This window comes from Chrysochloris asiatica, unplaced genomic scaffold, assembly GCF_000296735.1.
Source record: "Chrysochloris asiatica unplaced genomic scaffold, ChrAsi1.0 scaffold00427, whole genome shotgun sequence".
In the NCBI taxonomy this organism is placed as follows: Eukaryota; Metazoa; Chordata; class Mammalia; order Afrosoricida; family Chrysochloridae; genus Chrysochloris; species Chrysochloris asiatica.
The window spans coordinates 1104519-1116576 of NW_006408945.1; the positions used below are offsets into that span (position 1 = coordinate 1104519).

At 37.3% G+C, this 12058-nt stretch overlaps 1 protein-coding gene and 1 pseudogene across 1 annotated transcript in view; one reads left to right on the forward strand and one right to left on the reverse strand.

Annotated features, from left to right (window-relative positions):
• Positions 1-12058, reverse strand: part of GRID2 (glutamate receptor, ionotropic, delta 2) — a 992360-nt gene that overhangs the window by 553590 nt on the left and 426712 nt on the right. Inside the window, exon 5 of the mRNA XM_006876921.1 lies at positions 6101-6413. Within this exon, the coding sequence (XP_006876983.1) occupies positions 6101-6413 (313 nt within the window). The remainder of the gene's footprint in view (positions 1-6100; positions 6414-12058) is intronic.
• LOC102830703 lies at positions 9333-11373 on the forward strand (annotated as a pseudogene).

Genomic DNA, 12058 nt, shown 5'->3' on the forward strand with positions numbered 1-12058 from the left:
AAGGCCATATTTTTTAACTACAGATCTTTCCTTTTTGTTTCTTACCTTTCCATTCCAACCACTAGTAATTATTTTTGGAATAGTGAGGATTCCATGAGCAAAATATTGAATTATCCAGAAAGCATCAAAATAAGAAGGAATGCACTGAGTCACTGTACTAAAAAGAAATGGACAATGTTTAATGTGGGATATAATTGCTGACATCACATGGATTTTGGCTGAAAGCATAGAATACCAGAAAGATGCTTAATTGTGCTTTATTGACTATGCAAAGGCTTTCAACTGTGTGGATCTTGACAAGTTATGGATAACACTGTGGAGAATGAATATTCTGGAGCACTTAATTATACTAATGAAGAGCCTGTACACACAAAAAAAGAGGCAGCCATTTGAAAAGAACAACGGGGCACTGAATGGTTTAAAATTAGGAAAGGGGTCTGTCAGAGCTGTATTCTTTCACCGTGCTTATTCAAACTCTCCTCTGACCAATCTGAGAAACTTTGATTATATGAAGATGAATACAGTATCAGGATTGAAGAAAGACTTATTAACAACTGGTGATAAGTAGATCATGCAACTCTACTTGCTGAAAGTGAAGAGTACTTAAAATACTTACTGATGGAGCTCAAAGACCACAATGCGAAGAAAACAAAAATCTTCACCACTGGACCAATAAATAACATTATGATAAATGGAGAAAGAATGAATTTGTCAAGGACTTCATTTTGCTTAGATCCACTAACACCAGTAATGGAAACATCAGTCAAATCAAATGAAGTATTGTAGTATGCAAATCAGCTGCACAATACCTCTTTAAAGTGTTTGAGAGAAAAGAGGTCCATCTGACCCAAGCGATGATATTTTCAATGGTTTCATATGCATATGAAATTGGACAATGAATAAAGAAAACCATAGACAAGTTGATGCATTTGAGTTATGGTGTGGGAGAAGAATGTTAATAGTACCAAGGACTGCAAGAAAAATAAGTAAATCTTTGTTTGAAGAAGTACAGTTAGACTGTTTCTTAGAAAGCAGAACACATATCAAGAGATAACAGTCCCTTGAAAGGACATGCTATGTGCTCAAGCTTAACAATGATTGTGAGGAATGTTCAGGACTCAGCAGTGTTTTGTTCTTTTGCTCCTAAGGTTGTTATGAGTCGGTAAAGTCTTGACAGCACATAACAACAACAAGTAGGAGGTAAAATGGCAGGACTTGCTTACAATTGGGACTGGGGATGAGGAAGGGAAACAAATGAAAATACTTGAGACTGAATGGTTGGTAATGCATCAAATGGAATAGAGAATATGAGCGTTTCAGAAGGTTTAAAGTGTAAATTTAATTTAATTTTGGCATGTTGCACTTGTGGTGACTTTGATATATATGGAGTGCTGCATTGAGTAGTTGGAAACATAAATCTGAACTTCAAGATTAGATCATTTAGATTTGGAAGCCATCCACATATTAGAGGTTATTGATAACAAGCACAGAAGAAAAAAAATGGCCATAATGGGCAGAAGTTATGTGAAAACCCCAGTTAATTTCTTCCAGGTCTATCACCTTCTACTTCATTCAATGTTCACATTCATCAACATCTTCATTTATTGACATCTTTGGCACATGGTTCATTTTCCTCCTTTCAAGTAGAAGCAGGCGTCATCATAGATATTCCATCTAACCCCTAGCCTTTCAGTTCCTTAATCAACTTTAAAGTCCTTCATCAAGCCTCGAGTTCATGAATCACATTCACACATGTAATTTGTTTTCCACAATACTACTTTGGAAAATTTAAATTCAGCTGTCTGAATTAATGAATTGTTGTTGTTGTTAAGTGCTGTTGAGTCGGTTCCCACCCATAGCGACCCTGTATAGGGTTTCCAAGGAGCAGCTGGTGAGCTTGAACCACTGACCTTGCAGTTCAGCTTTGGAGTCAGGTGCACTAACCCACAGTGCCACACAATGAATTACATCCTTCAAATCTCTCAGTCTAATGTTTTCACTGCTTTTGTTCTTTTACCTCATCAAAACCAATGCTACTCTCTTCTACTGGTACTTTACTGTTTTCCACTATGACGTTCTCATCATTGATTCTTTTTTTGTTGTTGTTGTTGCTGTGTTCCATATATCTCAGGATCACCCTGGACTCCTTATGTGGTACTATAGGATAAACACCAGCTGCTCCTTGGAAACTCTGTACATGCCTGCTATGAATGGAATTCATTCAAGAACACTTAAAAACAATTCAAAATCACATTCCTTGTTATCCTTTTATTGCATCTGCATATTTAGTCACAACTGAGTTTAATTTGGTTTTATTTTGAATTTAATCAATATACATTTCTGTGATACTTATTTAACACTTATTATAGCTAAGAAGTTATCAATTTTTAACCATTTAGAATCTCATTAACAAACCCATGGGCTGGTCACATATAGCGTTTCTCTCCAAAAGGAACTTATATCAACTCAGGTTTGTAATCTCAAACCTGAGTCACAAATTTCTTAAGTTTTATTGAGTCTGTTCTCTTTTTTTGCTATGCTTCCTATGAAGAAATAAACCACCATGCTGTGAGAAAAGTCAAACTATGTCATGCAAAGAGACACCATGGAGAGGCCCACCTGGAGAAAAACTAAACCCCTTGGCCTAGAGCCAGCAAAAACCTTCAGGTGACTCATTTGAGTCTTCTAGCAGATGCCCCAGGCATCATGGCGAAAAGATTAGCCATACACTCACTGTGCTTTGTCTCACAGCCTAACTCACAGAATCAATGAACACATAAATTGTTGTTTTAAGGCACAAAATTTTGGAGTTATTTGTTATACAGTCTTAACGCTACTAATAACAAATTTACTGCTAAATTCAAATAGCACTTTTTAAAACTTTCATTTTACCTTATCCTTTGAAATGTTTAACAAGAGTGATCAAACCCTCTACCTTGTTGTTGCTAAGTGCTGTCGAGTTGACTGTGACCCACAGCGCTCCTGTATAGGGTTTCCAAGGATCAGCTGATGAGCTTGAATCACCAACCTTGCAGTTCGAATGACTTTGCAGTCTGATGCATTAGCCCACAGCACGACGTATACCATACATGCTCTGATTTTCTTGCACCTTTATTGCCACTTATTTATCAATGCATCCTGGTATGGCATTATGGGTTAATGCATCAGACTGCAAAGCCATTTGAACTGCAAGGTTGGCAATTCAAGCTCACCAGCTACTCCTCAGAAACCCTATACAGGGTCGCTATGGGTTGGAACCAACTCAACGGCACTCAACAACAACATTCGTCACTGAGAGTTCCTGTATATATTCCTTTCTTCAGGCATCTGTCCTAAGCATTTGCTGTGCCAGGGGTCTTCAATGACGAGTTGGTTGTGTGCAACCGAGTTGGTTCCACCTCACAACAACGCTGGAGAGGGTTTCCAAGGCTATAAATCTCTAAGGGAGCAGAAAGCCTCCTCTTTCTCCCATTAGACTTCTGACCTCTTGGTTAGCAGTCCAGCTTGTAATCTACTATGCTACCAAGACTCCTTGGTATTCTGCATGATTTTATTCATGTCCATGGCTTCAATCACCTACATACCAATGCCTCCTAAATATGTTTAGTCCAGCTGTCTCCATAGTTCTTATGACAAATATATCAAACCAATAATTTAGCATTATAATTTTCTCCTTGATATGGAACCCATTAAAAAAAAAAAAGTTGTCGCAGACTTGATCCTAACACGTTGTGATTGTATAGGGTAAAAGACAGAGTAGGACTGACTTATGGATTTTGAAGGCTATAAATCTTTACAGATGCAGACAGACACTTCTACTGCAGAGTTTTGGGTTAGCAGCCAAGCCATTTAGCCACTGTACCACCAGAGCTCCTTTTGACTGTCATAAGTACCTCAAACTCAACGTGTACCACAACTAACTTTTCATCTTCCCCATCACACATGATCTTTCTGTTCTCTTATTTCAATAAATGACTTAAAGCCACATAATTGTCCAATTCATAAACATAGTTTGAACCTTTGCCACCTTTACTCTCAAAACACCAACTCCACAATCTTATATAATTTGCATTCTATTATTCATTTTATCAATACCGTTCTTATACTTCCCACTACCAGTGTACCTTAGTTCAAGCCTCATCAATTACTATGATAAAATTTTTATGGGAGATTTTACAGCCTCAGAAATCCTATACAGGGTCTCTACGAGTTGGAATCAACTCCATGGCACACTACAATCACCACCATGATAATATTTTAATTTTCTTACTTTCCACATTGCATTATTTCAATTTATTCTAAATTCTATAACCAGCATAATTCTAAAGAACAAATCAAAATATTCCTTTCTGCAGGACAACTAATTATTTACTACAGCCGTTCTAGCCAAATTTCTCCATTTTGTGAATCTTACATATTGTAAACTTTAACCTGTATACCTGGCTTATGGACCTGTTTTGAAATGAGTACCTAAGAAGTAAAGATTAAGGTGGGGCTAAGGAAAGTCAGGGAGTCCTGGTGTGGGGTTGTGGGTTAATGCACTGGACTGCAAAGTTGGTTTGAACTGCAAGATTGGTGGTTCAAGCTCACTAGTTGCTCCTTAGAAACCCATACAAGGTCTCTATGGGTTGGAATTGACATGTCAGCACTTAACAGCAACAAGAAAAGACAGTCCTGGTGTGGTGCTGTAGCTTAATGTGCTGGACTGCAAAATAGGCTTGAACTGCAAGGTTGGTGGTTTAAGCTCACCAGCTGCTCCTCAGAAACCCTATACAGGGTTGCTATGGGCTGGAACCACCTCAACAGCACTTAGCAACAATAACAAGGAGTAAAGATTACGGTGGATCTAAGTATTAAGTCTCCTGGTGGTAATGTAGAATAAGTACATGACCACAAGATCAGTTTGAACTACAAAGTAGACAGTTTAAACACACCAGCTTCTCCTTGGAATCCCTATTCAGGGTTGGTATGAGTCGACTTCATGAAACTTTAACAGCAAATATTAAGAATGCTGCCACCTTAGTAAAGGGAGTGATTCAAATCACCACCCTTAGTTTTCCTTTGGGGCATAGCATGATTCCAATTTACAAGACTGCTTTGAAAAAGTTTGCTCTCTTGCTCTAGATATTTCATCCTGCTCATGATGTCTGCCTTCCAGTTCCTGGAACTTTTGGCCTGTCATTGACCTGATTCACAAGCTCCCACATTCCGGTGCATCAACAGCCCCTCATCTGACCTCCCCATTTGGATTCCTCAGCTCCTGTGACTACATACACGAGAAGATTCTTCCAGACTGATCTCAGAACTATGGATTTTTGACTTGTCAGGCTCCACAATTTTGTGAGTCATTTATTTTGACAACTGTGAGTTTTGTGAGACATTACAGCATGTTGCAGAATGCTAGGGCTTGAGGGAAGGGGGCAGTGGTGATTGACATCAAGGACTATGGAGGGACACAACAGGTTGGAGAGGTCAGTTAGGATACCTTCAACCTCCAACTCATAGGGACTGGCCTGGTATTGATTTTTATAAAATAAATTATTCATGCACTTTCCCTGTTTAATAACTTAAAGTGCTGATAAATATTATACAATGGTACATCAAACAGTTCATGGAAAAATTAAGTTCTTTTAATTCTATTTTTTTCATGAACTTTTGGAAGCCTCATGGTATGTTACAGTGAAAATAATAATAGTAATTTCTTTTTTTTTAATGTACATTTTTAAAACCTGAAATAATGTTTTTTGATCAAAGATAAAACTAATCATTCATTACATACACAAATAATTGTATAGTATATGCCCTAGTAGTAAATAAAATATGAGAACTTAGAGATAAAATATCTGATCCTAACTTTTTTTGGACACTCAGTTTTGCCTTTGTTGAGGAAACTGAATTTACATCAAAAGACAATGACCCATTATTGCTGGCAACCTGCTGTGTTGGAAATCCACTAGGATAGATCAGAAGATGTTCTTTTGTGAGCACTGCTGTGAGGGTACTTTAGAACACTTATTGATGTCAGAAACAGAACTTTTGTAAATGAACCAACAACATTCGGATCATTGCATTATATCTATAATGTATTTTTTCTTCTTACCTTGCTGTACAAAGGATCCATACACAAACCACATGGAGTTGTAGAGAGTTGTGGAAGTCATTGATCCCATTTGTAAACGCGGAGGATTGAGCCAGTTCAAGAGATACACCAATAGACCCACTAACAGGACTGTTCCAGCGATACAAGCCCAGAGAGAGAGATCAAATGGTGCAAGACAGGCAAACATATCCACAGTCTTTTCAGCCCTTCGAAGCAGTACACCCACTGAGTAGTCCATGTAACGCGTTGTAAAGTCCACCACGTTCTCCCGATCTGGGGTGATGGTTAACGCAGAAATTCCTATGTCAGCTCTCTGAGAAATTGAAAGAGAAAGGAATACATTAACAGTGTGAAAAACAATTTGAGTTGTGGCACTTCAGCTTGTCTTGAAGAAAAGAAATAAAAAAAAAAAGGAAATAGATGCCTCAGGCAACATCTGAAGTCTTTCTATATAAACTGAAAAACACTGCAGAGACATCTTACAGAAAAGCTATGTGGTGAATTTTGTACTTCTTAAATACAAATCTTGTCTCCCCAGTCAAAAAATTACCTTGTTCACATTATCAGTGCATGTGAAATCAGTAAAGAATATTTCAGACACAGATTAAACCTGAAGGAAATTGTCTTTTTTTATTGCGTCATTTTCTCAAAGACATTATTAACACAGTAGCAAAGCTAAAATTTATGCTAAGGAATTCTTTCTGAGAAAATTCTCCCAAGTTATTCAATATATTATTAACAAATAAATTATTAGATCGGTTATGTAAAAATCTAAACATGACATTTTACGTTTAGTTTATAGAGTTTTCTACATTGAGTTTTCTACATTGAGTTTGTTAGAACCACCACAGCACTGTGATAATGTCATGTGGCACAGATATCTACCATGATCTTCATTGTAAAACTTCAGAAACATTTAACATGGGCAATTAAAGATTAAGGGAACATAATTCTTCCTGGAGCAATACTGTTTTTTTCTTAGTGTGTGTGCCTCTTTAGATTTTCAGAGATACCAGTCACAACCACAGCGTGTGTATTTTAATTTATTAAAAACATAAGAGAGCACTGCAGTGAAAGCACAGAATACATGACTTCACATTTGAAGTCCACGATATGAGAATATGTATTTAAGCATCTAAAAGGTGTATCCTGTTTGAAATAATGAACTGTGGGTGTAATCAAATTTGTCTGGAAAATCCTTACCAGACATTACTAATGCATTTGTTGGTTGAATATTATCAGATTTTTCTCCCTTCTTATTTTGCTTTCTTTCTCTCTCCTTCCCTGTCTCCCTCCCTCCCTTCCTTTCTTTCTTCTTATTGTTGTATAAAAGAGGTTAGAAATTGTTTGTTTTTTTATACAAAACAAAACAAAAGATAGACATGAAATGTAACATGCCTACTGAAATGCTAAATCAATCCAGATGAATATCTTTTTCATTTTTTTCCCCCTGAAGTAATAAAGTGTGTATGTTTATGCCAGGTCCATATAGATGAGAGTGAGTCAAAAATTATCTGCACTTAGGCAGAATTTTCTTTAATCTACTTGTAGGAAACATAAATACATCATTTTTACAACAGAATCTCATTGCTTTTCAATACACTTTATCTGGCTAAAAAGCTCTTGAAATCCCTTGTTAAATGTTTTAGTTGAACTGCGAGCAAATAATGTACCACTCTCTTCACTTCTTCATCAGAAATGAATCTTCTTCCACAAGGGGCTGCTTTTAGGGCAACAAGCAGGTAAAAGACGATGAAACAAGATCAGGACTATAGGAGAATGCTTCACACCTCAGAATGAAGTTTTGAAGATTATCAACAGTCTGGGCAGAGATATATGGACTTGCATTGGCCTTAGATAGCAGTCCTCTGCATTTAATCCCAAGTTTAGCCTTCAGCTCTTCATTAAGCATCTCATTATAACGAGCACTATTGATTGCTGAACTTTTTACCTGATAGTGTTCCAATAAGGGCCTTGAAAACCCCAGAAAACTGTAAGCCTCAAGTTTCTAGCTGGTGGTTGACTTTTGAACTTTTTCTTGGTCGGTGATTGAGGATGGTTCCATTCCATACTCTGCTGTTTACTCTCAAGCTCATAGTGATGAATCCAGGTCTCATCACCAATAGTGAGGTTTTTTTTAAAAGAAACTTTTACCTTCCTTTGAGTATTGGTCCAAATTTTGTTTGCAGATTCCAAATGATTCTGGTTATGCTCTTCTGCGAGTTGTTTTAGTACGCAACTTTTTGACATTTTTTGAATAATTTTTGACTCACCCTCGTGTGTGTGTGTGTGTGTGTGTGTGTGTATTGCTATGAGTAGGAACCGATTCAATGGGACTTAACAGTAGTATTATATTTGAGTTCTGGTATGGTGCTTTAGGATAAGCACTGGACTGCCAACTACAAGGTTGGTAGTTCTATGGAAACCCTATAGTAGTGGTGTGTGGGATTGGGGGTTATGTGCCATAGAATCTGTTCCAATTTATAGTGACCCTGTATAGGGTTTTATAAGGCTATAAATCTTAATGGGAGCAGAAAGTCTGATCTTTCTCCCTCAGAATGGCTGGTAGTTTCAAACTGTTGACCTTAACGTAAGCAGTACTACGCTACCAGAGCTCCTTTCAGAAACTCTATACAGGGTGGTTATGATTTAGAATCAACTTAATAGCACTTGACAACAGCAATACAATATTATATTAAATAATTATTTGACATATTACTATGGGGAACGTGCTTAATTATGCTTTATTTCCAACTCTGAGACATCTATTCTCAGCAAGAAATGGCCAGACTTCATGTGGAGGGAATATATATGAACTCATACACATAGACATAATTTCCTGTCTTAGATGCTGGTTAAACCTTAAAACAGTGGTTCTTTAGTCTTAAAGTCTGATATCCAAATATATTTGGTCTGCAGAATACTGCAGTCAGCAGTCAGAACCCAAGCACTTTCTTGTGTCTTGACACAAACCCAGATATATCTTGAATACTTTATGCACTTCTGACAGCTGAACTGCCAAGCTGTTGGGAAAGCAGGCAGGGGCACCTTGCCCTGAGTCAGAATGTATTTGAAAGTGGATTAAGGGGACACCTGCAGGGAAATTCAAGTGTGTTTTTGGATGGTGGCTTGGATTCCATCTTTTATTCTCCATAACTCTGTTACTGGCCCATGAATTCTGCTTCACGGGTGCACAGAGGACTGGCAGCAGCTAAAACGGAGGCTTGAGGACTTACGAGGCAAAGAATTGATGACTGATTCCATAATGAACAAATTGAGAGATATTAAAAATAAATTTAAAAATGAAGACCTCACTGATGAGCTAAGCTTCAATAAAATCTCTGCTGATATGAAAGAACCCTGGGCATCTTATGAATACAAACTCAATAAAAACAAATGCTATAACTCTGGAATTGAAAACCAAATTATGATGATGGTGAATAGCTCAGAGGACTTGTTGAATTTGTTGCTCAAACTAGAGAAAAACAGTGTCCTTCTAAATGATGCCCTTTAAATAAGTTGATTTGTCGATACAGTCAAGCAACTGAATCACTTCCTCCAGATAAATATGGCCAAAATGAGAGTTTGCTAGAATCCAAGTGAGATTTATTCAACTGAAAGCTATTCAAGAGTCAGATGATACAAGTGATTACTTTAAGATGGCCAGAGCAAACGGCAAGAAATTTGTTTTTGTGCATATATCTTTTGTACAGTTTGAACTATCACAAGGTAATTTCACAAAAAGTAAGCAACTTCTTCATAAAGCTGTGGAATGTGGAGCAGTACTCAGAGAAATGTTGGAAATTGCTATCCAGAATTAAAGCTTCAAAAAAAACCAGCTACTTTCAGAGGAGGAAAAGAAGAATTTATCAGTACCTACACTACAGTTTATCAGTATATACACTACAGTTAAGGAACTCTGGTAGCATAGTGGTTATGAACTGGGCTGCAAACTGCAAGGTCAGCAGTTCAAAATTACCAGCTGTTCCACGGTAGAAAGATGGGGCTTTCTGCTCCCGTAAAGATTTACAGCCTCGGACACCCTATATGGGGTTGCTATGAGTCAGAACTGACTCCACGGCACACAGCCACCACCACCACACTATAGTTAATGTGAATTAGTGCATTGTGGGTAAATGTTTTGGACAACACAGTCAGTTTGAACCACAAGGCCAATGGTTCTAGCCCACCATCCACTTCTCAAAAACTCTAAACAGGATTGTTATGGGATGGACCAACTCCACAGCACTTAACAACAACAACAACAATATTAACTACCCAAGAATCATCTTCCAATTCATTTGGGCATTTACAGATTAGGAATATCAATTGTGATTCCAGAGGACTGGCTACTAAACCCAGGTTTTTGTATGGAAAGAACATGCCCCCCTCAAGATACAGAAATAGCTCATCAAAACCTATGAGACAAACAAACAAACCTAACAGTTGTGCCCATTTGGAAAAGTTTTTGTTAACCTTCTAAATAGCCGAATGGTGCTGTGGGTTAATGTGCTGGACAGCAAAGTTGGTTTGAACCGCTGCTCCTCAGAAACCCTATACAGGGTCACTATGGGCAGCAATCGATTTAAGGGAACTTAACAACAAGCCTGTGAAGATGAATGGTTCACTTGTACCAAGTTTTATGAAAAGACAGGCTTCTGTATCAGAACACCGAGAATTGTGTTTGCCTGAATCTAAATCAAGTGGAAATGATTCTTGTGAACTGAGAAATTTAAAGTCCATTCAAAACATCCAGTCCAATGAAACTATGTGAAATGAGAATAGCTCTGAGCTTACTACTGATTCAGTAACTCTGAATAATAAAACAGATTCAAGTCTTCTAACTAAATTAGAATAACTAAAGAACCTCAAGAGCCATAAATTACAGAAGTAACCAGAAACACTGACAATCTAAGATAAAGCTAAAATGTGCAAATCAAAACACTGTTGCAACTTCAAATCAGTGGCAGATTCCAGAAATAACTGAAAAGGTTGATATGGAGAAACATACTACTTTTGACCAACCTGCCTTTTCAGTTTCAAAACAGTTACTATTAATATCAATTCCTAAATGGATTGATCCTAAATTTCATTCTAAGACACCAAGCAGCAATACAATGCATAATTACATGAGCCACTTTAGAACTCCATTTGTAAAGAATGACTTTCTTTCTGGTTGTTACCAGCTATACCACTTCAGAATTTGTAGTTTTCAGCAACCTCTTCAACACAAGAATGCATTACATTTAAAGGAAGAATTTATTCCTTATTAAAGTAGATAGGACTTAACAACAACAACAACAACAAAGTAGATAGGAAGTGGAGGTTGAAGTAAGGTATTTCAGGTGTTAAATGAAAAGAAAGAGATGCATGCTATAAAATACATGAACTTTTAAGAAACAGATAACCAAACTATTGATAATTACCAGAATGAAATACCACATTTGAATAAATTACAACACAGAGATAAGATCATCTGGCTTTATGATTATGAAATAAAAAATCATTGCATCTACATGGTATTTGAGTGTGGAAACATTGTTGTTGTTAGGTGCAGAACGAAACACTGCTCAATGCTGGGCCAACCTCACTACTGTTGCCACGCTTGAGTCCTCTGGCAGTTCTCTGCCAATGTATGATTGTAGCCATTTCTGTATTACCTTTAGTAAAACTTTATTGACATGGAATATCAAAGACATTGTCCGAAGATTTCTGCAATCTGTTTGGTCACCTCTCTTTGGAATGGGCACAAATATGGATCTCTTCCAATCAGTTAGCCAGATAGTTGTCTTCCAAATTTCTTCACAGAGATGAGTGAGTGCCTCCTGTGCCATCTCACTTTCTTGAAAGATTTCAATTTTTATTCCGTCAATTCCTGGTGCCTTATTCTTTGCCAATTCCTTCAATGCACTTTGGACTTCCTCCTTCAGTATCATTGGCTCTTGATCATATGCTACC